General features: G+C 53.2%; 2 protein-coding genes across 9 annotated transcripts in view; one reads left to right on the top strand and one right to left on the bottom strand.

Annotated features, from left to right (window-relative positions):
• LOC309369136 (sodium-dependent proline transporter-like) overlaps window positions 1-3,115 on the top strand; it is a 28,787-nt gene extending 25,672 nt beyond the window's left edge. The window contains exons 14-15 of the mRNA XM_081909851.1: window positions 785-958; window positions 2,339-3,115. Coding sequence (XP_081765977.1) covers window positions 785-958; window positions 2,339-2,503 — 339 coding nt within the window. The 3' untranslated portion in view covers window positions 2,504-3,115. The remainder of the gene's footprint in view (window positions 1-784; window positions 959-2,338) is intronic.
• A 2,376-nt stretch (window positions 3,116-5,491) lies between these two features.
• The window catches only part of STIM1 (stromal interaction molecule 1), a 101,645-nt gene continuing 82,218 nt past the window's right edge, over window positions 5,492-24,918 (bottom strand). For 3 of the 8 annotated variants that reach the window (XM_081909728.1, XM_081909729.1, XM_081909730.1), the window contains exons 8-14: window positions 16,517-16,694; window positions 14,318-14,485; window positions 13,051-13,151; window positions 11,612-11,850; window positions 9,905-9,982; window positions 7,824-8,247; window positions 5,492-6,719 (exon numbers count right to left, since the gene is read on the bottom strand). In XM_081909728.1, the coding sequence (XP_081765854.1) occupies window positions 6,173-6,719; window positions 7,824-8,247; window positions 9,905-9,982; window positions 11,612-11,850; window positions 13,051-13,151; window positions 14,318-14,485; window positions 16,517-16,694 (1,735 nt within the window). In that variant the 3' untranslated portion in view covers window positions 5,492-6,172. Of the gene's footprint in view, window positions 6,720-7,823; window positions 8,248-9,904; window positions 9,983-11,611; window positions 11,851-13,050; window positions 13,152-14,317; window positions 14,486-16,483; window positions 16,695-24,918 lie in introns of all 8 variants that reach the window. The other 5 variants (XM_081909732.1, XM_081909733.1, XM_081909731.1 and 2 more) reach the window with 5 other exon arrangements.

The raw sequence follows: 24,918 nt of genomic DNA, 5'->3' as shown, positions 1-24,918 counted from the left end.
ACCCTTTCTGGTACTTCCGGGTTGCTGCAGGATGTAACCTGAAAGAATGTAACATGAAGCAAACGTAACATGAGGTATGACTGTAATGGCATCGTGATATTGGAAGACTTAGGGAGGCAAATTTCTCCCTTGTCTATAGGCCTTTCACGGCCGTCACTGTGGTCTCTGACCTCATAACACCTCAGAGATCTGCATAGGCTCCCAGTACGTTTCCAAGCACAATTCAAAGTTTTGGTGCTGACCTTTAAAGCCCTAAACGGCCTCAAAGGCCCAGTAGACCTGAATGAGCGTCTCCACCCCCATCGTCCAGCCCGGACACTGAGGTCCAGCTCCAAGGGCATTCTGGTGGTTCCCTCATTGCGAGAAGTGAGGTTACAGGGAACCAGGCAGAGGGCCTTCTTGGTGGTGGTGCCCGCCCTGTGGAACACCCTCCCATCAGGTGTCAAGGAAATAAGCAGCTCTCTTATCTTTAAAAGACATCTGAAGGCAGCCCTGTTTAGGGAAGTTTTTAATATTTAATGCTGTATTGTTTTTAACACTCGATTGGGAGCTGCCCAGAGTGGCTGGGGAAACTCAGCCAGATGGGTGGGTATCAATAAATTATTATTATTATTATTATTATTATTATTATTATTATTATTATTATTTGCTGCCGGAATAGCAAGGAAAACCATTCTGCTCCTTTCACACAGTAGGTGGGAAGGCTCACGCGTGACGACTGCCCCTTTCTGAAACTCCCAGAATCCTCCAACAATTGCTTGTGTTTCCTTCTCCCTCCCCACAGTTCATCCTCTTCTACATCTTCCTGGATCTGTCCAGCACGACTTTGCATTACGGCACTTACCAGTATCCCCGGTGGGGAGAGGCCCTGGGCATCTGCATGGGGGTCGTGACCTGCATCCAGATCCCTCTCTGGGCAGCCATCGCCCTCTTCAAGGAGTCGGGGACCCTGGCAGATGTGAGTATGATTCCGAAGGCCAAGAGGTGATGTGATATAGACACCTTCCAAGGCCTTGAAAACCCCCATCTCTGCCACTACTCAGCAGAGGGCCTTAGGCAAGCTGGCCTGTCTTGCAGGGGTCACAGAGTTCGAAGGAACCCCCAGGGTCATCTAACATCACCTGGTTTTGACTGGTGACGTTTTGACCTTTCAAGCCCTATGTGGCCCAGGACCCTCGTACTTACGGGACCGCCTCTCCTGGTCTGCCCCGCGGAGGACGTTAAGGTCCACAAATGACAACATTTTGAAGGTCCCAGGTCGCAAGGTGGTTAGATTGGTCTCAACTAGGGCCAGGGCCTTTTCAGTACTGGCCCCAACTTGGTGGAATGCTCTGTCCCAAGAGACTAGGGCCCTGCGGGACTTGACATCTTTCCGCAGGGCCTGCAAGACAGAGCTGTTCTGCCTGGCCTTCGGTTTGGACTCAGTCTGACCCTTATGTTTCCCTTCCCTTATGGTTTTGATGAGGCTGCATTTTAAATTGCATTTTAACCTGTGTTTTAAATTGGTCCCCCCAATTATATTTTTACTGTTAGCCACCCTGAGCCTGGCTCTGGCCAGGGAGGGTGGGGTATAAATAAATTATTATTATTATTAGGAGCACTTTAAACAGTCAAGACGATAAACAGCAGGTAATGTCTCAAAGCCAGCTTAGGCAGCAGGCAAATGACTACAGGGAGCTGCCTTTTACTGTGACCGGCCATTGATCCATCCAGCTCAAAGTCTGCCTGCGCAGACACTTCCCTCTGGAAGCTGCTGGATGAAGACCATAAGATCAGGCCAATGGCCCTTCTAGTTCCAGGATCCTGTTCTGACAGTGGCCAACCAGGTGCCCTTAATGGGAAACCAAAAATCAGGATCTGAGCACGAGCCCTCTCTCCCCCTGTGGTATACAGAAGCAGAGTATGGCCATCGACTGCCCTCTCCTCATTCATCAATTCATCCAATCCTTTTTTTAAACCCATCCAAGCTGGTGGCCATTGCTGCCTCATGTGGCAGGGAGTTCCATAGTTCAAGCACGCTCTTTGCTCTGCAGGAAGGAGGACCTACTTTTTAATCTTTCCCGAACCTTCCAATTCCAGCTCCCATCATCCCTGACTGCCAGCCGTGGCTGATGGGGGTTGTAGTCCAATGACTGGAGGGGGGCACCAGGTTGGTGATCCCTGACCCACACGGAGTGGCAGCAGCCCTCCAGGGTTCCATAGGTGGGTCTTCCCAACCCTACCAGGGGGATGTTGGGGGGCTGAACATGCAGAGCTCCTGGAGTCCTCTGCCCTCATGCTTCTTTTAAGAAGTTTGGGGGTTCAAAGCTCACGGGCTTTTTCTCCACTGCTGTCCCAGCGTTTCAGGAAAGCCATCCGCCCTCTGAACTCCTGGCGCACTGCCAGCAGTCGAGACGCGTCTCACGAGATCATCGATGTCCCCTACACGGTGAACCTGACGGACAACGACTTCACGGGGGGCTGGCAGCCGCCGCACAGCGACGAAGCATCGATCTGCGGGTGAACAGAGCTGCGGTTGTCCGCCTTCACCAACAGCAACCACCCATCTCAGCTTCCTTGGAGACATCCCCATCATGGCGATTGGTATGCCCTGCTGCTGTTTGCCAAGGAGAGTCTGAGTCGGGAGCCAAACTCTCTGGTGCAAGGCCTGCCTTCAGAGCTCATTTCCCTACGTAACAGGGAGGTGGCCAAGGGCTGGCAGGACTCTTCCAGACCCTGCTGTGGCAACGTTGGTGCCATCTGCCAGCCCTGCTGGGCTCACGAACGCGGCAGGCTATTGCTGTCTCCAAGAGCTCCTCCAACTCAAGGGATGGCTTGCCAAGGAGGTGCCACTCGCTCGAGAGGCCGGGTCCCAGCCAGTCTTTCTGGACTGGCGAAGCGTTCCTCTCTCTCTCTCATTTGCACACCTGACTCTCCAGCCAGGAAGAAAGCAAGCAGGACATTGTCTACTGATCTGCTGCAGAGCAGCAGGAAAACTCTGGGCTGCTTCCTCTATGTCCCTTGTGCCCCACCCAGGTCATTCTTCCTTGCTCCCTCTTCCCTCCTCTCGCCCCCATTCTTGACGTGGCCCAAGCAGATGGCCAGTGGAGGGCTGGGTTTCGACCAGGTGTTTGTCCGTCTCAAGCCAGTGTAGGGAAGGACCCGATCCCCTGGATAACGGCTGGCTCTCCTATGGGATGCGGGACTCAACCTGCATCAGCACTGACCAATGGCAATGCTGCCTGGGGCAGATGGGAGCTGGAGGGGTGCCCTAGCCCTGCCCTGATATTAATGCTCTGGAAGGTGCAGGCAGTTGGGTGTCTCCACCCTTGAGCCCCCTCCCCGGGCATTGCTCCTCCTGAAAGATGCCAGTTCAGGATTCCCTTGCCCACAGTCTCTGCACTCCATTGCTATGTTGTATTCCTGTTTCTCTCTCTTCAGATCTGTGGGTGCCAATGTCGGGACGAGTAGGGAGGGGGTTCTAACTGTGTGGGGCAGGGCATTGGGAGGGAAAGGTTTGGAAGATGCAACCCCTGTGAAGACCAGATGTGGAAGCAGAGCTCCCCCTCCCTTCCAGGGGAAATTGAAGATTTCCCCCTAAATAAATGGTTCGATCTCTTCCAAGTGCCTTGGTGCAGTTGATTTTTTTTCTCTCCCTTGGGAACTGGGCCAAAGACAGCCAAGGGTAGGGATTAGGGTACATGCACACAACCCACAGAGTGTGCATAAATGGTTATTGCAATGCTATAGCACAGGGTTGACCCTGAAGACAGTGAGGAAATGTCTGCTGATGTAGAATTTGGTGGCTAGGCTGCTCCCTGGGGCAAGGCGGTTTGAGCCTGGGAGGCCAATCCTGACCCGGCTGGACTGGCTACCAATTTGTTTCCAGGCCCAATTTAAAGCTCAGGGCCACAATACCTCAAGGACTGCCTCTCCCCACATGAACTGACCCAGATCCTGAGCTCATCCTCTGAGGCCCTTCTTGGGGTGTGCCCCCCTCCCCTCCAACGGCAAGAGCTGTCCGGCAGCGGAACGGACTTCCTTGGAGGTTTTTAAGCAGAGATCAGACGACCATCTGACAGGGATCCTTCAGCTGTGAGCCACCAAGTCCTTACCAAGGAAAATAAATGAATGTAAAAATTGTAATTCCTGCATTGCAGGGGGTTGCACTACATGTCCCTTGTGGTCCCTTCCAACTCTAGGAAATTGCCCCTCAGGCAGAGGGCTGTTCCTGAGCTCTTCCTCTCAGCCAAGGCCATGTTGCAATGCCGCCCAAAGCAAACCCTTCCTTCTTGCCCAACCGCCACTTCCTGCCTGCCCCCTCCCTCTGCCAAAGGCACCGACGCCACACAGCCGCCTTAAAATAATCTACATGCTTTTATTGGATTGAAAACAGTTTTATGAAATGGCCATTAAATAAGATCAAGACTTGGCAGGTGCAGAGCAGGGTGGCCTGGCGCTGGGGGTGGGGCGGGATGCTCTCCTTGTGCCCATCGCTGCCTAGGGCAGAAGCCGGCAGCCAGACAGGACCTCATGGAGGAAGATGATGATGTGAGGGCTGCTTTCCTTGGCGCTCGTCGTGCCTCCTCTGGTGCGTGGCAAGGGTAGAAGGGAGCACCACGATTCTTCTTGGTTCTCAAGCTAGTCTTCATGGCCTTGGATGGTGGAACTTGGGGGTGGGGTGGGGGTTCGCCCCATCCTCTGCTTGAGCCAAGCCCAGGCCCCCCCTCCCTGTAAGTGCCCGGTCTCTCGGCTTCCTCACCAGACCCGGACATTGTCAAGCTGGCAGAGCAATGCCCAGACGGCGCAGGCGCTTGGAGATGGAGGAGAAGCAACAGCAGGAAGCTCAAAGCGGTGCCAGCTTGGCCATCAAGTCTCTGAGTTTTCCCCAAAGCCCTTCCTCTGTCCTTGCAAGGCATGCAGGCAGGGCTCTGGAGGGGAGGCTGCTGTCGGGGAAGAGGACCTGTGTCTGCCACGGAAGGAGGCCACCAGCGGCCCAAACCTGTCCACCTTTGTTCCAAAGTGCAAAAACAAAACAGAGCCTGCAAGAGGGAATGGGAGGCAGCTCTCTCGCACACACACCCCCACACGAGCTGCCCACCTCCCAGACTGCAAGGTTATAGCCCAGGAGGTGCAAGGGGTCTCCTCCCTTTGGCGACACACAGCTGGGTGCCTGGCATGGCCAAGAAGCTGGGCCAGCTCCGGTCTCCCTGCGTCCCACGTGCATAGGGCAAGACCTGGCTGTAGCAGGGACGTCCCAGAGCAGACAGCAACTCCAAAGGTAGAGTTGTGGGGCAGCTCTTGCAGAAGGCTTCTAGGCTCAGCGAAGCCTCCTGCTCATTTGTGAGCCAGAAAGCAGACACAAGAAAGCCCCCCAGCTCCTGCAGGGACCCCTCCCAAAGCCAAGCACCACTTGCAGGAAAGACAAGGCCTCTTTCCACCTGGAGGGGAGGTGTGGGGAGAAGGATAGGCCCTGCTGCTCTGAGGCCAAGTGGCCGCTTTGTGGTCTCTTGCCCCTTTTTGTCTGTAACGAACAGCTGATGTTAACAAAGGGATCTAAAAAATGGGCTTTTGCAGACCAATTGGAGTTCATCTCCCTCTCTTTCCCCACTCCTCCCAGCAGCCCTGGCCTGCCCTCTTCCTGTCCCTTCTTTGCTTCACTTGAGGCAAAGGGGCTAGTCCCTAAAGTAAACCCACATATGGGGGTTAGGACAAGCAAGGCGAGCACCACCCCGCCCTCCCCAGCAACAATCCCCTTGCAAAATCCTCTCCCTCCTTGTGAGGTGGGCCACTGAGCCTCCTCGGGGCTGCTGCGGCGTGCAGGGGAAGCAGCGAACAAAGGGGGGCGCGTGGGGTGAACGGATCCAGTGTCGCACGGTGTGGTGGTGGCGAGAGGGCGAGGAGGGAGAGCTCGTCTGAAGCCATGCGCAGCCAAAAGCAAGGGACCCCCCACCACCACCTCCGGCGCAGGGAAGGCGGCCAGGCCGACGTCACAAAATAAATAGGGGCGTTCCACCAGCAGCTCCTCCACCTAGAGAGCAGAGGGATCCTGGGGGAGGAGGAGGAGGAGGAGAGGTGGGTGGGTGCTCTTGCCCCCCTCCTCAAGGTGCTCCCCCTCCCCTTGCCTCCTGCTCCGTCCCAGTGTGGGTGTTGGCTGGGAGGTTCCCTCCTTGCTAACCCCCCCGGCCCGGACTTATTTCTTGGGCTTCTTGAAGATCTTCAGGGGGAACTTCTTCTTGCCCTGCCCCGAGGAGTCGGTCTCTTCCCCCGTGGAGCCGCTGTCTTCCTCCCCGCCGGCCGCGTTCTTCTTGGAGGCCAGGTGGGGGATACGGCTGTTGCCCGCCTTGCCCTGGCTGTTGAGCCGGGGGTCGGAGGTGGGGGAGGGCGTGTCGGGCTCGGTGGAGCTGGGGCTGTGGGAGCGGGAGGAGTCGGAGTGGGCCTGGCGGGAGGGGGGCCCTGCCCCGGCCGCGTAGCTGATCTCCCCCAGGCTGGACGACTTCTCCAGGCCGTGGTTCAGCATCGCGGCCTTCTTCATGAGGATGGGGCTCTCGGGGAAGGGCTCCGGCAGAGAGGAAGCCTCCGCCGGCCGGTTGCCGTAGCCGCAGGCGGCCGCCACTGCCGCCTCCTCCGACTTGTTGAGCAGCGCTGGCCGGGCAGGCAGCCGGGGGGCCGAGCTGGACGTGCGCTGGCTGTTGCTCAGGTGTGGGATGGAGGAATCCGAGTCAGAGTGCGATAAATCTCTGGGGGTGGGGGAGAGAGAGACAAGGAAAGAAAGCAGGGCGTGAGGAACCCGGATTTTAAAATGTGGGACCGCGCACTCTCCAGATTGGTGCATGCTCTGGTTATCTCCCGCTTGGACTACTGCAATGCGCTCTACGTGGGGCTACCTTTGAATGTGACTCAGAAACTACAACTAATCCAGAATGGGGCAGTTAGACTGGTGACTGGGAGCAGCCGCTGGGACCACATAACACCGGTCTTGAAAGACCTATATTGGCTCCCAGGATGTTTCCGAGCACAATTCAAAGTGTTGATGCTGACCTTGAAAGCCCTAAACGGCCTCGGTCCAGTATACCTGAAGGAGCATCTCCACCTCCATCGTTCTGCCCGGACACTGAGGTCCAGCTCCGAGGGCCTTCTGGCGGTTCCCTCATTGCAAGAAGCCAAGTTACAGGGAACTAGGCAGAGAGCCTTCTCGGTGGTGGAACACCCTCCCTTCAGATGTCAAGGAGATAAACTCAGTTTTAGAAGACATCTGAAGGCAGCCCTGTTTAGGGAAGTTTTCCATGTTTGATGTCTTAATATGTTTTGTATGTGTTGGAGGCTGCTCAGAGTGGCTGGGGTTAATAATAATAAATAATGATGTCCAAAACACACACACACACCAACACACAAACCCAGGCAGGGTTTCGAACATCAGAAGAGCACACTGGATCAGGCAAACAGCCCGCCTAATCTAGCATCCTGTTTTCACAGTGGCTGGCTGTTATGGGGAACCTGCAAGCAGGATTCAAACCAAGAGCCCTCTTGGAGTAATTTAACTCTGTGCAGCGGGGAGAAGTGGAGGCAAACCAAACAAAAGCACACTCTGCATCACAGAACGGCCCAAGTCAGGCAGGGAGGCGGCTGGCCGGTTAGTTGTGTTAGCGTCCTTTTTTTCTTCCTGGCCAGAACCACCAGGCGAGAGGGCCAATGACACGCCAAACCAGGCCGTGCAGGCCTCAAGATGGCAGCCACGGGCACCCATGCTTCTGCCGAGGGAAGGAGGTAGGAAGTGGGGTTAGGAAGGCAGCCCGGGCCCCGGAGGGGAAGCCAAGAGGGCAAGCACCACTCCCGCACAATACCCATAGCTCTCGGCCCGGCAGCGCGTCCCGGAGGTGACGTCGGGAGGGGGCAGGTTGGGCAGGGTGTCCACCTGGAGGATGTAGGAGGAGGTGGTGTGGTGGTAAAGGATGGGCAGGGTGTGGCAGGCGGAAGCGGAGGAGGGCGAGTGGCCCGTGGAGGAGGAGGAAGGAGGAGACGGCGGCGAGGAGGAGGAAGAAGATGGAGAGCAGGCGGCCGCACTTCCGCCGTGGATGTCGGAGGCGAAGGGCTGGCTGCCGCTCAAGCTGGGCATCCGGCGCAGAGTGACCCTGCCGGGCAGGTAGTGGACCAGCGGCCCCGATTCACCCTGGCCGGCGGCCTGGTGACTCTCTACCAACCTCTGCGATCCCAAGGAGTGCTGCGGGTCGACGAGGCGCTGGCGGACGTTGCTGGACATGGAGGGCGCTAAACCGGGAGAGAGGAGGGAAAGAGACAGAAGATTAGGAGGGCGAGCGGCTCAAGGGAGACAGGAGAGGCTGCTGGCTGTCGGCTTTCGTGCCCTGTCCCTGCCCACCGCCAATCGCTTCCCCGGAAAACTGAAGGAGCTCCACACTCGTCCTGAGCCCCCAGTAAATGGCTGTGGCAGCTCCTCCTTGCAGTGCCTTTTGTTTTGCTTGTTTTGTAAGAGTTACACACTGCTCGACTGGAAGGAGAAAGCTCAAAGCGACGTAGAGGGAAAAATAAAACCATGAAACCATCTGTAAGAAAAAGGTGAGCGCTGCAACCTAAGACTTAAAAAAAGTTAAAGTGGAAATAGAGTAAAACTTGCAGCAGCTTTCTACAGGTTTTGGCAGGCTTGTCTAAGCCAAAGAGCGCAGGGGAGGCATCTGACAGATGTCAATAACAGGTTCATAAGTGTATAGGTGCCGCTGCACCAAAATATTGTTTTTGCACAAATGTGGAATGGGGCTGGTGTGGCACCCTAAGAGGAGCAGTTTTGTCGATCAAGGCAGTCGAGAGGCATCTATGGGGTTCACCCAAATGGCTTGCTGCCCTATAGAGGGTCCTTCGGGGGATTCTGACAAGCGTCTCCCTCCTGTTTTCCTCTCCGGATTCTTCTCTCAAATGCAGCCCTGGAAACGGAGGGGAATCACCTGCGAAGGAGCCTGGCGGACTCACGCGAGGCCCCCGGACCTCCAAGGCTACACAGCGCCCAGGCACAACCTCCCGACAGGGCACCATGGGAGGCTGGCACAGAGGTGCCTTCTGGGTAGGCGCCGTTCCAGGGGTGGAGAGTGCCTGGGCACTGGAGGGGCATGCAAAGAAAGCAGCAACATCAGAGGGGTTAAGAGGCGCATGGAGCAGGAAGCCGATGAACAAGGGGGGTCCTGCTGGGATCTGAAGAACCAGGAAGAAGCTGAAGTGATTCCTGAAGTGCAGGGGGTTGGACTAGATGACCCCTGGGCTTCCTTCACACTCTACAATTCTAATATTCCAGAGGCTCTTGGGGGGGGGTGAATCTTTGCCCACAGAGGCAGGGGGAGGGGGCAGGTTGCTCTATCTTCTTGTTTCTTGCCAGAAAGCATCCTCCAGCAACTGCAGGTTTCAGCCTGGCAGGTCTTTTGAAACGCAAGGACCTAAGACCCACCTTCTGGATCAGGCCAATGGCCCATTTGTCCAGTCTCCTCTTCTCACAGTGACCAAGCAGATGCCCATTATGGCAAAGCCACAAGCAGGATTTGAGCACCAGAGCCCTCTCCCCTCCCCTGGATTCCAGCAGCTGGGATCCAGAAGCATTGCTGCCTCTGACTGTGGACAGGAACGTTCAGGCCACAGAGTCCAGGTGACCTGCCCTGCTTTCCTCTCTGCCTGGGGGTGATTCTGGGTCCCAGCAGGCCCTGCCCCCAGGGAAGGTGTTAGTAAAGATGCCAGCTTTGGGGGGGGGGGGGTTGTGTGTGCACTTTTTTGGCTAGAGGTGGAGGAAGAAAGGATGAGGTGAGAATTAGCTTCTGTGCTCAGAGAGGCTGCTGGTGCCATTGTGTGAGCAGGAGAGCCCCTCCTGCCTGCCCTTTGCGTTTAGTTCAGAGGGTGGAAAGAGAACCCAAGATAATAATCCTCAAACCGGGGTATTTCCAGGACTGGTCCTCCGAGGAGAGGGATGAGCGGTCGCTGAACCTGTGCCCCAAGAGCAAGGCTGCGTCTGGCGTTAGCCAACCGGGAGGAGGGCAGGGAGGCCGGTGGGGGAGAGAGAAAGGGGGGGGCGTCATTGGTGGGGAGAAACATCACACCTCGCACAGGCATTTCTGAACGGCAAGCAAAGCACCCTGCCCTGCCCTCCGCCCCCCCCCCAATCCTGTCAAACGTAGACCACCGCTCTGCGCCCCATTGCCAGGGTTGGGATAGATGACCCATTGGGGTCCCCTTCCCACTCTGTGGCTCTGTGCCCACTCACCACCCCCAGGCTTGCCTTCCCCCAGCTGACACCCCCAGCAACCGCTCTGTCCTCACCTTCCCTGCCTAGGGTGAGCAGGTTCCAGTCTATTCTAGGGGATTCCCGAATTGCCGGGGGGTGGGCTGGATGACCCTTGGGGTCCCTTGAAGCACAGCAGCAAATTCCCCCCCCCCACCCCCCACAGTATTGGGAAAATGCAGGGCAGAGGCAAGCCAGGTGCTCCTGTCTTAGGCCACCGTGCGTCAGGGGTGCTTCAGAAGAGCAAAACGCTGGTGTGCAAACCTCTGCTCAGAAACCCCTGAGCCCCAGACTGCAGATGCCTGGCTGAGCTTGGGGAACGCTCTGCGCATGTTCAAAGGAACAGCACCCTTGAGCTGAGCCTTACCAAGCCCCGCTTGATTCCAGCCATGTTGAAGCTACACGATGGGAGCCGGTGGCGTTCTGTAGCCCCAGGGCTACGCTCTCCTTCTCCTCCCCACCACCGCCCCACTTTAATGCAGAGGAGGACACCCGGCTCTTAAAGCACACAGGCACACCAGGCGCTGTCATGTTACCAGGACGGTGGGGGCCGCTTCCCACTTCCCTCCATGTAGAATTTGCTTCCTGCCCCATATCAGGAAGGTGATATGGGGAGGGGGATCTGGTCCAGAGGTTCCCAAAGTGGGGGTGGGGCAGTGGGCTCACCGGGGAAGGGGAGCGCTAAGGGGGTGGCAGGGGGACAACGGAGGTGCAAATCACTATCGTGAAAAGCTGGCATGCCCGGATCAAGCCCATCCATTTTGTTGAATCAGTTGAATGAAATAGTTTTATAACTGGGCTGCAAATAATTGTGCAATTCACAGTTACCACCTTCAATTTTACTGTGCGATTCTCTTCCTTAGGGGGTTGTGCAAACTGCTATTCCAAATAATGTTTTTGGGTAGGATGGGTGGCACTGGGGGTGAGTTGATGGAACAGAGGGAGGGGGGGCTATTGGGTTGCTGTTTTTATTTCGATTATATATTTTGTGGTTTTATATTTTGATTTTGTTCTGTGAACCCCCTGAGACCTCCAGGTATAGGGTGGTAATAAATAATAACAGAGGAAAAGCTTTGGGAATCTCTGTACCAGGAGGACTGTGTGAAAACGAACCATCCCCTAGCTGGCGTTTCTCAAACCTGGGTCTCCAGCTGCTGTTGGACTACAACTCCCATCATCCGTGACCCCCAGAGGTCGTGCTAGCAAGGGCTGATGGGCGTTGTAGTCCAACAAGCAACTGGAGACCCAAGTTTGAGAATCACTGCTAGCCTAAAGTCCTCCAACAGGTGAGGGCTCCCTGCTTTCCATTGCTATGAAGCCCCTTGTCCGTCCGTCCCCCCGCTCCCCAGGGAGACCTACACTGCATGGACATGGGGGATACGATTTCCTCATCCAGGTCGTCCACGTCGTCGGTCATGATGAAGTGCGAGGTGTTTGGCCGCGTGCAGCTTCCCATCCAGGAGGGGTCGATGTTGAGGACGGACACCAGGGTGTGGATGCCCGGGTTGACCACGATCTGGAAGCCGCAGAGCATCTCTATCTGCTGCCAGCGGTGGAGCCGCTCCCGCAGGGCCGCCGTCACCTCGCTCAGGGCTTGCCTGCGGGGTGGAGAAGGGAATGAGCGTCTATGAAAATGATGCACTGGTGGGTATTTGACCTCTACTAAGTTATCTAAAATGTATAGAACAACTTCAAATACCTGCTGGAAGTGTAAAGAAAAGGAAGGTACCTTTCACCATATGCGGTGGCCATGTAAGATAACAGAATCATTTTGGGAAATGGTGTATAATGAGTTGAAAAAAATGTTTGAAATAACTATTGTTAAAAAACCAGAAGCATTTCTATTAGGCATTATAGGTGCCGAGATCCCAATAGATCAGAAAAGACTTTTCATGTATGCAACAACAGCTGCATGGATGTTATTAGCCAAGCCAAGCTGCTGGACTATGCCAAAAAGGCAAAACTGACTGGGAGAGTCAGAAATCAAGAAGACATGGACTTTAAAAAAGAATGGGGGGAAATTATAATTTACCTAGGAGACCATTGTAAACAAATTAAAACTTTAGCTGGACTATAAGACCCACTTATAAAGTAATGAAAATTATGGACAATTTGGGAATACGAAAACTATGGAGAATGGACTGACATGTAGTTGTAAATATTGGTACAAGGACCCATGTAGGGGATGGAGGGAAGTCTGGAGATTCTGAGAATCTCAGAGAATGGTTATTAAACAATTTTGTTATAAATGTGTACATGTGAAAAGAAATAAACAAATATTATGGGGGGGGGGAGAAAGGAAAGGAAAGAAGCAGGGCTGGAGGGAGCGGAGAGACAAAGGCCTGAGGTGCCTTGCAGGGGGTTGGTCTTGATGGCCTCTGGGGTGCCCCCAACTCTACGGTTCCACAAACCCCAACCAAGGAAGGAGCAGAGCTGAGTGGCCGAGTTTCTGCTTGGCATGCAATAGACCCCAGATGCAATCTCAGGCAGCATCTCCAGACAAAAAGTGGCGAAGCAGAGGGCAATGTGGCCGCGTCACAGAACATCTTTAGCCTGCAGAGTGGCCTTGCCCAAGTCCCTCTGGATGCCCGCTCCCAACCCCAAGCGGATGGGCGGCTAGGCCCTTCCTCCTTTGCGAAGCGCTCTTGCTTCCGCAGAACGGAAAGGGTCATCTGACTCCCGCACAGCTGAAGGCTCCCGGCTTCTGGGCTCCAAACCTGCGCAGCAGCTTCCTAGGATGTGGGTCTCGTGGAGGGGGCAGAGAGGACAGAGGCTGCCCACACACACAGGAAACTCACTTGGCAGTCAGGATTTTATGATCCACGTCGTCCAGGGACGAGCTGTGGGCAACGTGGAATGTCCCAAAGAGAGTGTTGCGCTTCTTCTTTATCTTTTCGGCCTGGAAAAGGGCGTAAGCAGAGAAATGTGAGTGAAAAGGTTGCATCTATTCAAACTTTTCTGCTCCTGAGTCTCAGCTGCCAGCCCCTAAGGGAGCCAGAGGGCGAGGCTAGGAAAGGAAGACACAGCCCACACCCTTGTTGCAGTGAGCTGAGCAGTCTGTGGATTCTGTCTCCCACCTCCATGGGCCTCATTGAAGCGTAAGAGCTCGGCTGCTGGATTAGGTCAATGGGCCATCTAGTCCAGCCTCCTGTTCTCACAGTGGCCAACCAGGTGGCCTAAAGCGAAGCCTGTAAGCAGGATTCGAACACAAGAGCCCTCTCCCCTCCCCTTCCAGAAACTGGCCTTCAGAACCATCGCTGCCTCCAACTGTGGAAGCAAGAGCATAGGCACCAGGGCTAGGAGCCCTCAAAAGCCCTCCATGAATGTGTCTTTTAAAGCCATCAAGACCATCCTGTGGCAGGGAGTTCCATGGTTTAATTCTGTGCTGTGTGAAGAAGTACCATATTTTTCGCTCCATAGGCGCACCAGACCATATAGCGCACCTAGTTTTTAGGGGGGGAAATAAAGGGGGGGGAATTATTCCCCCCCCCAGCCCCAAAGAGCAAAGAAGCTTCCTCTTTAGCCACGCGCAACCTCTCCACCCGAGCTTCCCCCGACCGCAGCCCCCAGAACAGGCTGCTTTCCGCAAGCCTTCTGAGCCCGGCGGATAGCTGCGCACCGACCCCTCTCGCTCTCCAGGCTTCAGCGAAAGCCTGCATTTGCTCCATAGGACGCACACACATTTCCCTTCATTTTTGGAGGGGGAAAAGTGCAACATACAGCAATCGTCCAACATACAGCATCATTGCATGTCCTCAAGTTCTTGTGTAATGAGAGAGAGAAACTTTCCTCTATCCACTTTCTCCATGCGGTACACAATTTCACAAGTTCCTATCATGTTGACTTTTCTCTAAACGAAAAGCCCCAGACTCAGCAACGTTTCCTCGTAGGAGAGTTGCTCCACCCCTGGACCATTCTGGGTGCCCTTTCCTGAACCTCCTCCAATTCTACATACCCTCTTTGAGGCGAGGCGACCAGAACCCCACAGTTTAGCCATGCGCTGCGTGAAGAAGTCCTCCCTCTCGACTGGGCCTCCTTGCTCCTTCTTCCCTGCCCCTCACTCACCCCTTCCTTGGCCAGGAGCAGCTGCTTCTCGGCGTTCTGCTTCTTGATGTTGTAGTACTGCACCTCCACCTCGTGGGTCAGCTGAAGCCACTTCTGCAGGGCTTCTGGGACGGCCCAGCTGCTGTGAGACTCCAGCTCCTTCTCCGCGTTCTTGAGCGCCATGCGCACCTGCAGGGAGTGGGGAACAACAGCAGCCGCTCTAGTACTTCAGCAGGCAGGCAAGGGGGCCCCAGGCGCACGAGATTTCCTCAGGGGGGAGAGGCATCAGCCACGGTCAACAACAAGACGAACCAGCTCCATCCGACAACCCCCCACCCGCTCCAGTCTCTCTGGGCCATGGGTTCCGGTTTCCTCTGCCTACTGCCAAACTGGCTCAGAGCATCCTGGTGAACGGTCTCCCTTCCCACCCTATCAAGGGGGCCTGGAATCGGGACGCTGCAGCTCCTGCCCCTTTGTGTGCTCTCGAGAGTGGAAATGACAACAGATCAGTCGCCCGTGGGAAGCCAGGAAGCAGGATCTGAGCACAGGAGTCCTCACAAGAGTCCTGTGGCTTTCAGGAACAGGCATTCAGAAACATTAGAGCGCCGTCTCTGTAGAGCCCTGGGTGTCCAGGCACCCACAAAATTTTCAGCGAGGGGTCTGGGCCCCCTCAATATTCTGCAGCCGGGTGGGCTCTCCCGCTGCAACAGCCGGCTCCGCCAGAGCCTGTTGCAGCAGCAGGAGGCCCTGTTGCAGGTCCCACCAGGCCACTGGGAGGAGCTCTGGCATGCCCTCCAAAAGGCCTGGCAGGGCCTGCTGAGGCTGCGACAGGCTCCACTGGGCTCTCCCGGTGCAGTAGCAGGCCTTTAGGAGGGTGTGCCAGGGCTCCTCCCAGGCGCACCTGAGAAGGCTTACTCACTCTAGCTGTGGAGGCAGAGCATCCTTGCTAATAGTCATCTGTGGCCCCTGTTAGAATTCCTGCTCCAGGACTGCAGTCATGGGATTGTTGTCTATCACATGACGGTCTCTGTTTTGACTCCACAGAGTGGGAAGTGACGGAGACAGGATGTTTGCATTCCTGTGTTCCTTGAAGTGGGACTATTGTCCTTTGTTCTTTTTCTCTTTGCTGTCTGATGCTAGAGGGAGAGGGAGCCATGTTGCAGTGCTCCGTGTGTGTTTATATGTAAATAAAGTAGATTAGCCAAAATGCTGAGTTGCTGAGGTCTGTCACGCGCATGATGCGCAAACTCTGTGGATCCATAAGTGTGCTGGTGTGTTGGCATCGGTCGCTGTGATGTTCTGGCTGAATAAAGCTTATGAAGCTCCCAAACGATCAACCAGGAGGGAGGGAACATGCCATCAGGCATGTGTCCCCGCCAGCGTCCTACTCGATTGTAGGCTGAGCTCCTGACAGCCCCCTCCTGCTCCCGTGACTTTGTCCAATCCTTTTTTTAAAAGCCATCCAAGTTGGTGGTCCTCACTGTCTGCTGTGGGAGGGAGTTCCACAGCTGAACTACATACTCTGATCCATCCTGAATCTTCCAACGCTCAGCTTCATCAGATGTCCACGAGTTCCAGTGTTGAGAGGGGAAACTCTTCTGCATCTATTTTCTCCCTGCTATGCATCATTTTACAAACTTCAATCATGTCACCTCTAAACTAAGAATCCCCAAACCCTGCAACCTTAGGAAGTTGCTCTATCCCCTGGGTCATTTTGGCTTCTCTTTTCTGCACCTTCTCCAATGAACGCATGAATGGGGAGAACAACAGGAGGCCTGACGCTAACCCGAACCCCACAAGCTTTCCTCCGGCCAGGCTGAACCCAACTTGGACCTCAAAACCCGTGTGCCACTTCTAACCCTCCTGAGCTGCAGAGATTGGGCTAGAGAGGTTGTCTGTGCCAGTCTTGCTGCCCGAGATCAAGCGATCATGGGAAACAGGCCAAAGATACGACTGCCTTGAGGTTGGATGAGGCCTTCTGGTTTGCTTAGCCCAATTATATGGAGACAGGAATCATCTGCGTCATTTTAAAATTGGGACTGATGGGAGGAGAGAATCTGGCATATGGCTGCCACCTTTTTCAAAAGGCTGGCTTTGGGGGGCTCAGTTCGAAAGGGCAGCAGGTCAGGCAGAAACCTCCAGAGCCCACAGAGAGTTCAAGCCCCCCAGGAGGAGCTGTCCACCTACCCGGCATGGGGGCTGCTCCCGGCCAGGGCGTACCTGCTCCAGCTCCTGCTCTGCATACTTCTGCCGGCTGAGCTCGTTCTCTGTCCCCTCCCGCAGCTCCCGGAGCCGGTGGGCCTCCTGCTTGGCGATGCTGATCTCGTCCTGCAGCCGCTTCTCCAGGGAGACCTTCTCCACCTCCACCGTGCGGTGCTCCTCCTGGGCCTTCTGAAGCCTGAACAGAGAGAGACAGAGCAGAAATGGGCCATGAGACTGGCTGCCCACAGTGTGCAGATTACGAAAAGGAAGGCAGGGTTGAAATATACATTCTTAAAAAAAACCAGAAGCATTTGTGGCACTGTGGGTTAAACCACTGAGCCCCTTGGGCTTGCCGATCAGAAGATCGGTGGTTCAAATCCCCATGACGGGGTCAACTCCCGTTGCTCGGTCCCTGCTCCTGCCAACCTAGCAGTTCGAAAGCACAGCAATGTGCAAGTAGATAAATAGGTACCGCTCCAGTGGGAAGGTAAACAGTGTTTCCCTGCACTGCTCTGGTTTGCCAGAAGTGGCTTAGTCCTGCTGGCCACATGACCCGGAAGCTGTACGCCGGCTCCCTCGGCCAATAAAGCGAGATGAGTGCCGCAACCCCAGAGTAGTCTGCGACTGGACCTTATGGTCAGGGGTCCCTTTACCTTTTATAGGCCAGGACATTAATAGGCAAGATGTTAAACTGTTTTTATATGAAACAACAGCGGCAAGAGTATCATTAGCCCAGAAGTGGAAGCAAAAAGAAATTCCTACGAAAGAAGAATGGCAGACGAAATTAGTGGACTATGCAGAATTGGACAAAGTGACAGGAAGGATTCGAAACCTGCGGGACCAGAGATTTACAGAAGATTGGAAGAAGTAGTATATGAACTATCTGAAGAGCAATTGTAACCGACAAATTACGCTAGTAGGACTACAATAAGTTTTGTAAGGAGAAATATACAAAGTGTTACAAAGCAGAAAAAGATAAGAGATAATGGTTATAAGTTTGAAATGTAATAGGGAAAATAAGAAATGCATACTGAGAGACTAAATTGGAAAATTTTCAGACCAGACTGATGGAAGTCAAAAAAATTGAATAAGAAGTAAAAGTATGTTTAATTGCTGTTGAAAATGATACGTTAAAAAACTAATAAAAATTTATATATATATTTTAATATTATATTTTAAAAAATTATATTAAAAAAAGGAAGGAAATGAAGGCAGGAAGGAAATGCAAGCTTAAAAGTCAATTAAAACCCCACCTGCAGCACCCCTCTGCCAACCATCAACCCCTCAGCTGGAAACCACAGGAGAGCTGCTCTTGGGCTTGAATCCTGCTTGCTGGTTTCCCATTGGGGCATCTGGTTGGCCACTGTGAGAACAGGATGCCAGACTAGATGGGTCTCATCCAGCAAGCTCTTCACCAAACCTTGGCTCCCAGCCACGACTGATGGTGGTGCGTTTTCCAAGGCAGGGGACTTCCTGACTCTGGGGGAGCCGCCCAGCACACCTCCCTCTGACCCCACCCAGAGTGGAACCGATGCCTGGCAGACATAGGTTTAGGCAGAGGGTTCTCAGCTAGTAGCTGGACACACCCTGGGGCTGACGAGATGGGAAAGGAACCTCTCCCAGGCACATAGAGCTGCTTTTTGTCAGAGCCGTTTGTTTCCGAGGCTGCAAAATGCAGGGCATGCGTATCTCAGTCTCCCACCCCACCCTGCAGTGATGCTGCAAAAGAGACAACTGCGTCTGTATGGCAAGTGGAAAAGCGAGGCTGAGAGAGGGGCTTCGCCTAGGGTGGAAATGCACCCAGAACTGCTTTTTGCAGGGGACCTACAACACCTATTCAGCGGCTGGTTCCAGTTTCCATGAATTGGGCTTTGCCATCCTCTGAGAAGCTGGACTTCAATCTGATCTGATGCTTTAATGGAGCCCTTGCACTGTCCAAAACAAGGACCTTTGCCAAGAGAGGAAATGGAGACAATTGCATCAGCCTGTTCCAAGGAGAGTTGTGGGCTTTGAGCCATCCTGGGGTATGTTGGAAACGAGTTTACGTCACTGCACAGCATCCCAGGAGGATGGAAGGAGGCAGCGGAAATCTTTGTCCTGGCGCTTAGGACCCAGACCACAAGCTGCCCCCCCCCAGCCTTCCTCCAACAAAAGCATGAGCATTGCCTCGGAAAGATAACTTTTTTCTAAGATTCAGATCTAAGGACGGCCCACGATTACCCCATGGGATGTTGCAAAAGTAAGCCACAGCCCTCAGGACTTTGCATCCCAAGATCTTAAAAAACTTCCTCTGCCCCCAATTCTACAAAGTTCACCAATGCCTGTTCCCTCGACACTGAAATCTGCAGGCTTCGACGCGTTCCACTGCCTGCAGACACCCGTTCAAACCTTAAAAGTGAAAATCTTCAGTCTGCCTTTATCTATATAGAGCAAGAGCAATTGACGCGAGCGTAATTTGCTGTAATTCCTCACCAGGAACCAATGAACCAAGTGCAGTCAGCTTTTCAAATTCCAGGGGACAACAATCAGTCCAACTCAGGCATCCCCAATCTTCGGGCCTCCAGATGTTTTGGACTACCATTCCCATCATCCCTGACCACTGGTCCTGTGAGCTAGGGATCATGGGAGTTGTAGGCCAAAACATCTGGAGGGCCACAGGTTAGGGATGCATGGTCTAACTGTTATGAAAACATGCTCCTGTTGGAGAGACGAAAGTTGCTGCCTGCAGGGCTTCCCTCCTAGGCTGCCACGAGGTGCAGGATTCTGCTCCAAGTATGTCCACATTTAGATATCAAGAGACACAAGCTATGATACATTAGTTTGCATGTGTGTATGTACACACACTTCCTACACTGCAAGATTCAGGACTGGCAAAAGAGAGTCCTTCATGCAGAGCAGAGTTAAACTATGGAACTCCCTGCCATGGGAAGAGAGAGGAGGAATAAATCCTCTCCTCCTGGGCAGGCACTTCTGCTGTGATAATGTGGCAGGATGCATCTGGTGAGGGTGTGGAGTCTCCCCAGGCCCTCTCCATGGGCTGTTCTCTGAAACGCAAAGGCAGGTATAGTGTCTGCCTGCCTGGTGTTTGCTTAGCAGAAAACAATGGGCCTCCAGGGCCTGGACGTCCTGAGAAAGAGAGAGAGAGAGAGAGAGAGAGAGAGAGAGAGAGAGAGAGAGAGAGAGAGAGAGAGAGAGAGAGCCTCCTTGTCACCTGCTGAGGGTCTGTTCTGGGACACCACTGGCTGCCTCCTCTGTACGTTGCATTTCTGTCACCCTGCCAATGCGTTTCCTTTTCGGGCCATGTTTTACTTTTAGGGCATGTTCAGTCGGCTTTGGTTCAGCAATTTGTTTTGAGAATCAAAGGAGGAGGCCAAGGAAATTGAAGAACAGCTTCATGTACGCGACAACGGCGGCAAGAGTCTTAATAGCAAAGGGATGGAAGAACGAAGAAATCCCGACCAAAGAACTTTGGCAAGGGAAACTGATGGACTATGTGGAATTGGCGAAATTGACACACAAACTGCGTGATAAGGACAACTGCGACTTTAAAGAAGAATGGGAACCTTTTACAAAGTATTTAAAGAAACAACAAAGTGAACTGTACTCCTTGGCAGGTTTTGAATGAACATGCACAAATTTATTATTGGTAATATAGAGAGAGGTAGGCTAAGGACCTTTACAATTTTATAATATGCAGAGATTAATACGTGCTGAGTAAATGTGGATGATGTGTTTTTGGTGTATTGTTATGCTGAAATTCTTAATAAAAAATTTAATAATAAAAAAGACTAAAAAAAGAAGAGAATCAAAGGAGGTGGAAGACAAGCAGGCATAAAAGGCAGTGAGGGAAAACCTATTCTCCTGGGAGATTCAGCACCCGGTGACAAAACCAATGCATAAAGCAGAGAGCAAGGGAGAGGCTGCACTGAATTTTCGGGGGTTTCAGCCCCCAAACATGCATTGGTCAGCACTCTCTACCTGGAGTGCTGTGTTCAGTCCTGGGCACCCCACTTTAAGGAGGATACTGACAAGCTGGAAGGGATGCAGAGGAGGGCAAACAAAATGATGGAGGGTTTGGAAGCAGAGCCTTATGAGGAATGGCTGAGGGAGTTGGGGATGTTTAGCCAGGAGAAGGGAAGACTGAGAGATGAGATGATTGCCACCTTCAAAGACCTGAAGGGCTGCCACGTCGAAGACGGAGCAAGCTTGTTTTCCGCTGCTCAGTGACAGACGGAATGCTCCAAAGTGGGCGATGAAAGGTTCAGGAAGGATAAAAGAAAGTTCTTCATGCAGAACCTAGTTAAACTATGGAATTCGCTGCCACCGGAGGCAGTAATGGCAACCAACTTGGAAGGCTTTAAAAGAGGATTAGACCAATTCATGGAGGAGGAAAGGGCTATCAAAGGCCATGATGGCTCTGCTCTGCCTCCACAGTCAGAAGAGCAATGCTTCTGAATCCCAGTTGCTGGAAACCACAGAAGGGGAGAGGGATCTGGCGTTCAAATCCTGCTTGCAGGTTCCCCAAAAGAGGCATCCACTTGGCCACCGTGAGAACAGGATGCTGGACTTGACGGACCAATGGCCTGATGTTTGTCTTATGTTTGTAAGACAAAACTGCAAGGCCAGTCAGTAAGGGGCTCTGAAATTCAGCAGCAGATGGAATGCCCCAAGCTGAGTGGGAAGGAGATGCCGGAGAATCCAGGTTTCCTCCAGTTCACACTGATAAGAGAAGGGAAAGCAGGCTTTCTAAGAGCATCAAACTCAGCAAGGTTGGGTGGGTGCTGGTGTGGGAGGAAGTGTCAGGAGCCTCCCTGGAGCTCAACGTAACCCAAAGCAAGAATTCTGAAGAGGAAGCCAGTCCCCAGGAGGGCTGAGATCCACAGACTCCGAGGAGGGAGAGCAGTGGAATGTCCTCCGAAGGCCAAGCCTTGGCTCCTGGGCATTGCTCTGCCGCATCGCTCCTTTCTCCAAAGGCAATCTTCAAATCTCTGCAGGGCTGTCACAGGAAGATGGAGCAAGCTTGTTTTCTGCTGCTCCACAGGGAAGGGCACAAAACCAAGGGATCCAAACGCAAAAAAAGGAGATTCCAAAGAAACACGAGGAAGAAATTTCTTAGGGCAAGAGCTGTTTGACAGTGGGGGAGACTCCCTCAGAAGGTAGTGGACTCTCCTTGGAGGTTTTTAAGCAGAGGCTGGATGGCCGTCTGTCGAGCGTCCTTGAGCATTGCAGAGGGTTGGGCTAGGTGACCCCTTGGGGGTCGCTTTGATGAGGTGCCAGGGCGAGGGAGAGGGATGTCGTCGCAGCAGCTGCCTTCAGGCCTTTCCAGAAGCATCCGGCACAGGCCTCGCTATGCAACGGCAGCATGGGACGCTGCGGGGAATGCAAAAAATGTGCACTCTGGCAGGCGAGTTTCTCAAATAAACACATTGCCTGGGAAGAGCAGAACAGGCCACCGCTGTGTCACTGAAGCAGCCTCGGAACTTGCGAAGCCCACCAAAAACACAAGGAACACAGCAGTGGTTCCCAAACTTTTTCGGGCGACTGCTCTTTTGGTTACCTCCCAGTGCCCCCTACTCTACCCTACGAAAAGCAACATTCAGAACAGCAGTTTGCACAACCCACTATGGAAGGCGATAAGTCAATAAAGATCAAAACAGTAATAATTAACTGCACACTTATTCAAAATCCACGGACGCAAGTGGCGCTGTGGGTTAAACCACAGAGCCTAGGACTTGCTGATCGGAAGGCTGGTGGTTCAAATCCCTGTGACAGGATGAGCTCCTGTTGCTCGGTCCTTGCTCTGGCCAACCTAGCAGTTCAAAAGCATGTCAAAGTGCAAGTAGATAAATAGGTACCGCTCCGGCGGGAAGGTAAACGGTATTTCCATGCGCTGCTCTGGTTCGCCAGAAGCGGCTTAGTCATGCTGGCCACATGACCCGGAAGCTGTACACCGGCTCCCTCGGCCAATAAAGCGAGATGAGAGCTGCAACCTCAGAGTCGTCCACGACTGGACCTAATGGTCAGGGGTCCCTTTACCTTTACTATTCAAAATCCAATGAAAGCTATTTGCTTGATGAACTTTATCTGGGGATAGCAGCTTTTCAAAGCCTGATATTTATACCTCCAGTTCTCCCACTTACCCCCGGGGTGCTACCACCCAATTTGGGGACTGCTAGGACATAAGCAGGGCAATTTCAAAGCCACCGCCACACACAAGCCGTCTCAGCCACCCTCTTCGCTGGCTCCTATGCAAGGCAAAACTTGTTTTCGGCTCACATTTCTGCCTCAGAGAAAAAACACGTTTCCCTCCCCAATTAACAAGGAATATTTGTGACGTTCCCAGTTTCAGAGATAACCCCGTGCTCTCGGCAGGGTCCTGGCGCTCCAGGGGCCTGTTTGGAGCTGCGGCTTAACGAGGAATTTCTGTCTCCCGGCAGAAAGGAGCCTGTGAGCTGAAGTGAAACCAGACAAAAGAAAACTCCTTCTTCGCGCAGCAGCGCTGAGCTGAACTGTGGAGTTCGCTCCCACCGGACCTAGTGATGGCCGCTGACCCCCAGGTGGCTTCAAAAGGGGATTGGACAAATTCATGGGGGAGGAAAGCTATTGATGGCTACTAGCCACAATGGCTCTGCTCTGCACCTCCACATTCAGGGGCAGCAATGCTTCTGAATGCCAGGAAACCTCAGTAGCAGAGAGTTCCTCTGGTGCTCAGATCCCGCTTGCGGGTTTCCCATGATGGGCATCTGGTTGGCCACTGTGAGAACAGCCTGATCTAGAAGGCTCTTCTGATGTTCTTACAGTGAGGGGGGAAAGTATTTGATCCCCTGCTAAATTTGCCCGTTTGCCCTCTGACGAAGAATGACCAGTCCATAATTTTAATGGTAGGTTTATTGTAGCTGTAAGAGACAGAATAGCAACAGGAAGGTTTGAGTAGCTACACATCAGCCTCGAAATCTGATGTAATTGGAGAGGGTCTGCAAAGAGGAGTGGGACAAAATGCCTCCTGAGATGTGTGCAAATCTTGTGGCCACCTACCAGAAACGTCTGACCTCTGTAATTGCCAACAAAGGTTTTGCCACCGAGTACTAAGTCATCTTTTGCAAAGGGATCAAATACTTATTTCACTCATTATAATGCACATCAATCTCATGACTTTCGTCTTCTGGGTTTCTGGGGGTTTTCCTGTTGCTATTCTGTCTCTCACAGCTACAATAAACCTACCATTAAAATTATGGACAGGTCATTTCTTCGTCAGAGGGCAAATGGGCAAATTTAGCAGGGGATCAAATACTCCCCCCCCCCTCACTGTATGTCTTGGGCCAACTAGGAGGCCCAGCCCAGAGAACTGGCTAATATATTTGCACATGGGATCATGGACACATCACGTCCCTGTCCTTAAGCACGTGTGTTGGGGCCAGCAAGGCCGGTGCTCCAGGATGCTCTCCCAAAGATCCTCCCCGAAGGTACACCTAATTCTGATGCGCTTTTGGTGGTGGAGCCTCATCTATGGGACCCTCCCTCTCCCTCCCCAATCAAAGTGGTTTGGCTCCCTCGTTGCTTTCTTTAGGGGAGACCCAAAGACATCTCTTTTCAACCCACCTTTGGTTAGGGACGTCGGGGCTACTTTTCCTCTCACATTGCATTTGTTTTTATTAAAGGTAGTTCGCCGGGATTTGGGAGGGTGGCTGTGATGGAAGTTTTGTCCTATTTTTATGCCGCTCTGCCAGAATTCACTGAAAATCTAAAACCAATTTATGTGTGATTTTAAAGCAGGGTATTTTTTATGTTCTAATGTAATTTTAACTTGTGAAACTTTCTGAAAGGACCTACGGTCTTGAATGCAGCATAAGAATCAAATAAATAAATAAATAAATACTGGGCATTTATTACAAGAGGCAGAGATCATTCGGCCAGTTCCCGGCAGGAAAGTTCTGTGTGTCTGTCACGCTGGAGAGTGACGTCTGCCAAAGCGGCAAATGGCACCAGAGACACTGCAAAGCAGTTTGTTCCTCAGAACTGGCCGCCTTTCAGGCTCCAGGGAAGACACCTCGTGTTTCTCTTCTCCTCGTGTCAGGAGCACAGCAGGCTGCACCCAACTGCTGGTGCTTCACCTGCCCTGGTGAGCCGGCAAAGGAGGCCCTCAGGCCAGTTCACAGGGCCAAGTCAGGGCAACCCCACACCTGTCTGGAAGGAGGAGCGCAACACCTGCAAGATGCTCTCTGCACTCCACCTGCAGCTGATTGTCACTTCCATACAGATAGTTGCATAAGAACCTAAGAAGAGCCTGCTGGATCAGGCCAATGGCCCGTCTAGTCCAGCATCTTCTTCTCACAGCAGCCACCTAGATGCCCCAAAAAGAAATCTGTGGGATGTAACATAAGCAGTCAAGTACAGAACTTCCTGTTTGCCCAGAGTGGACA

Source organism: Podarcis melisellensis (assembly GCF_964234715.1).
Source record: "Podarcis melisellensis genome assembly, chromosome: 4".
Classification (NCBI taxonomy): Eukaryota; Metazoa; Chordata; class Lepidosauria; order Squamata; family Lacertidae; genus Podarcis; species Podarcis melisellensis.
The sequence above is the reverse complement of the archived record's forward strand: the minus strand, read 5'-3'. Positions and strand labels throughout refer to the sequence as shown.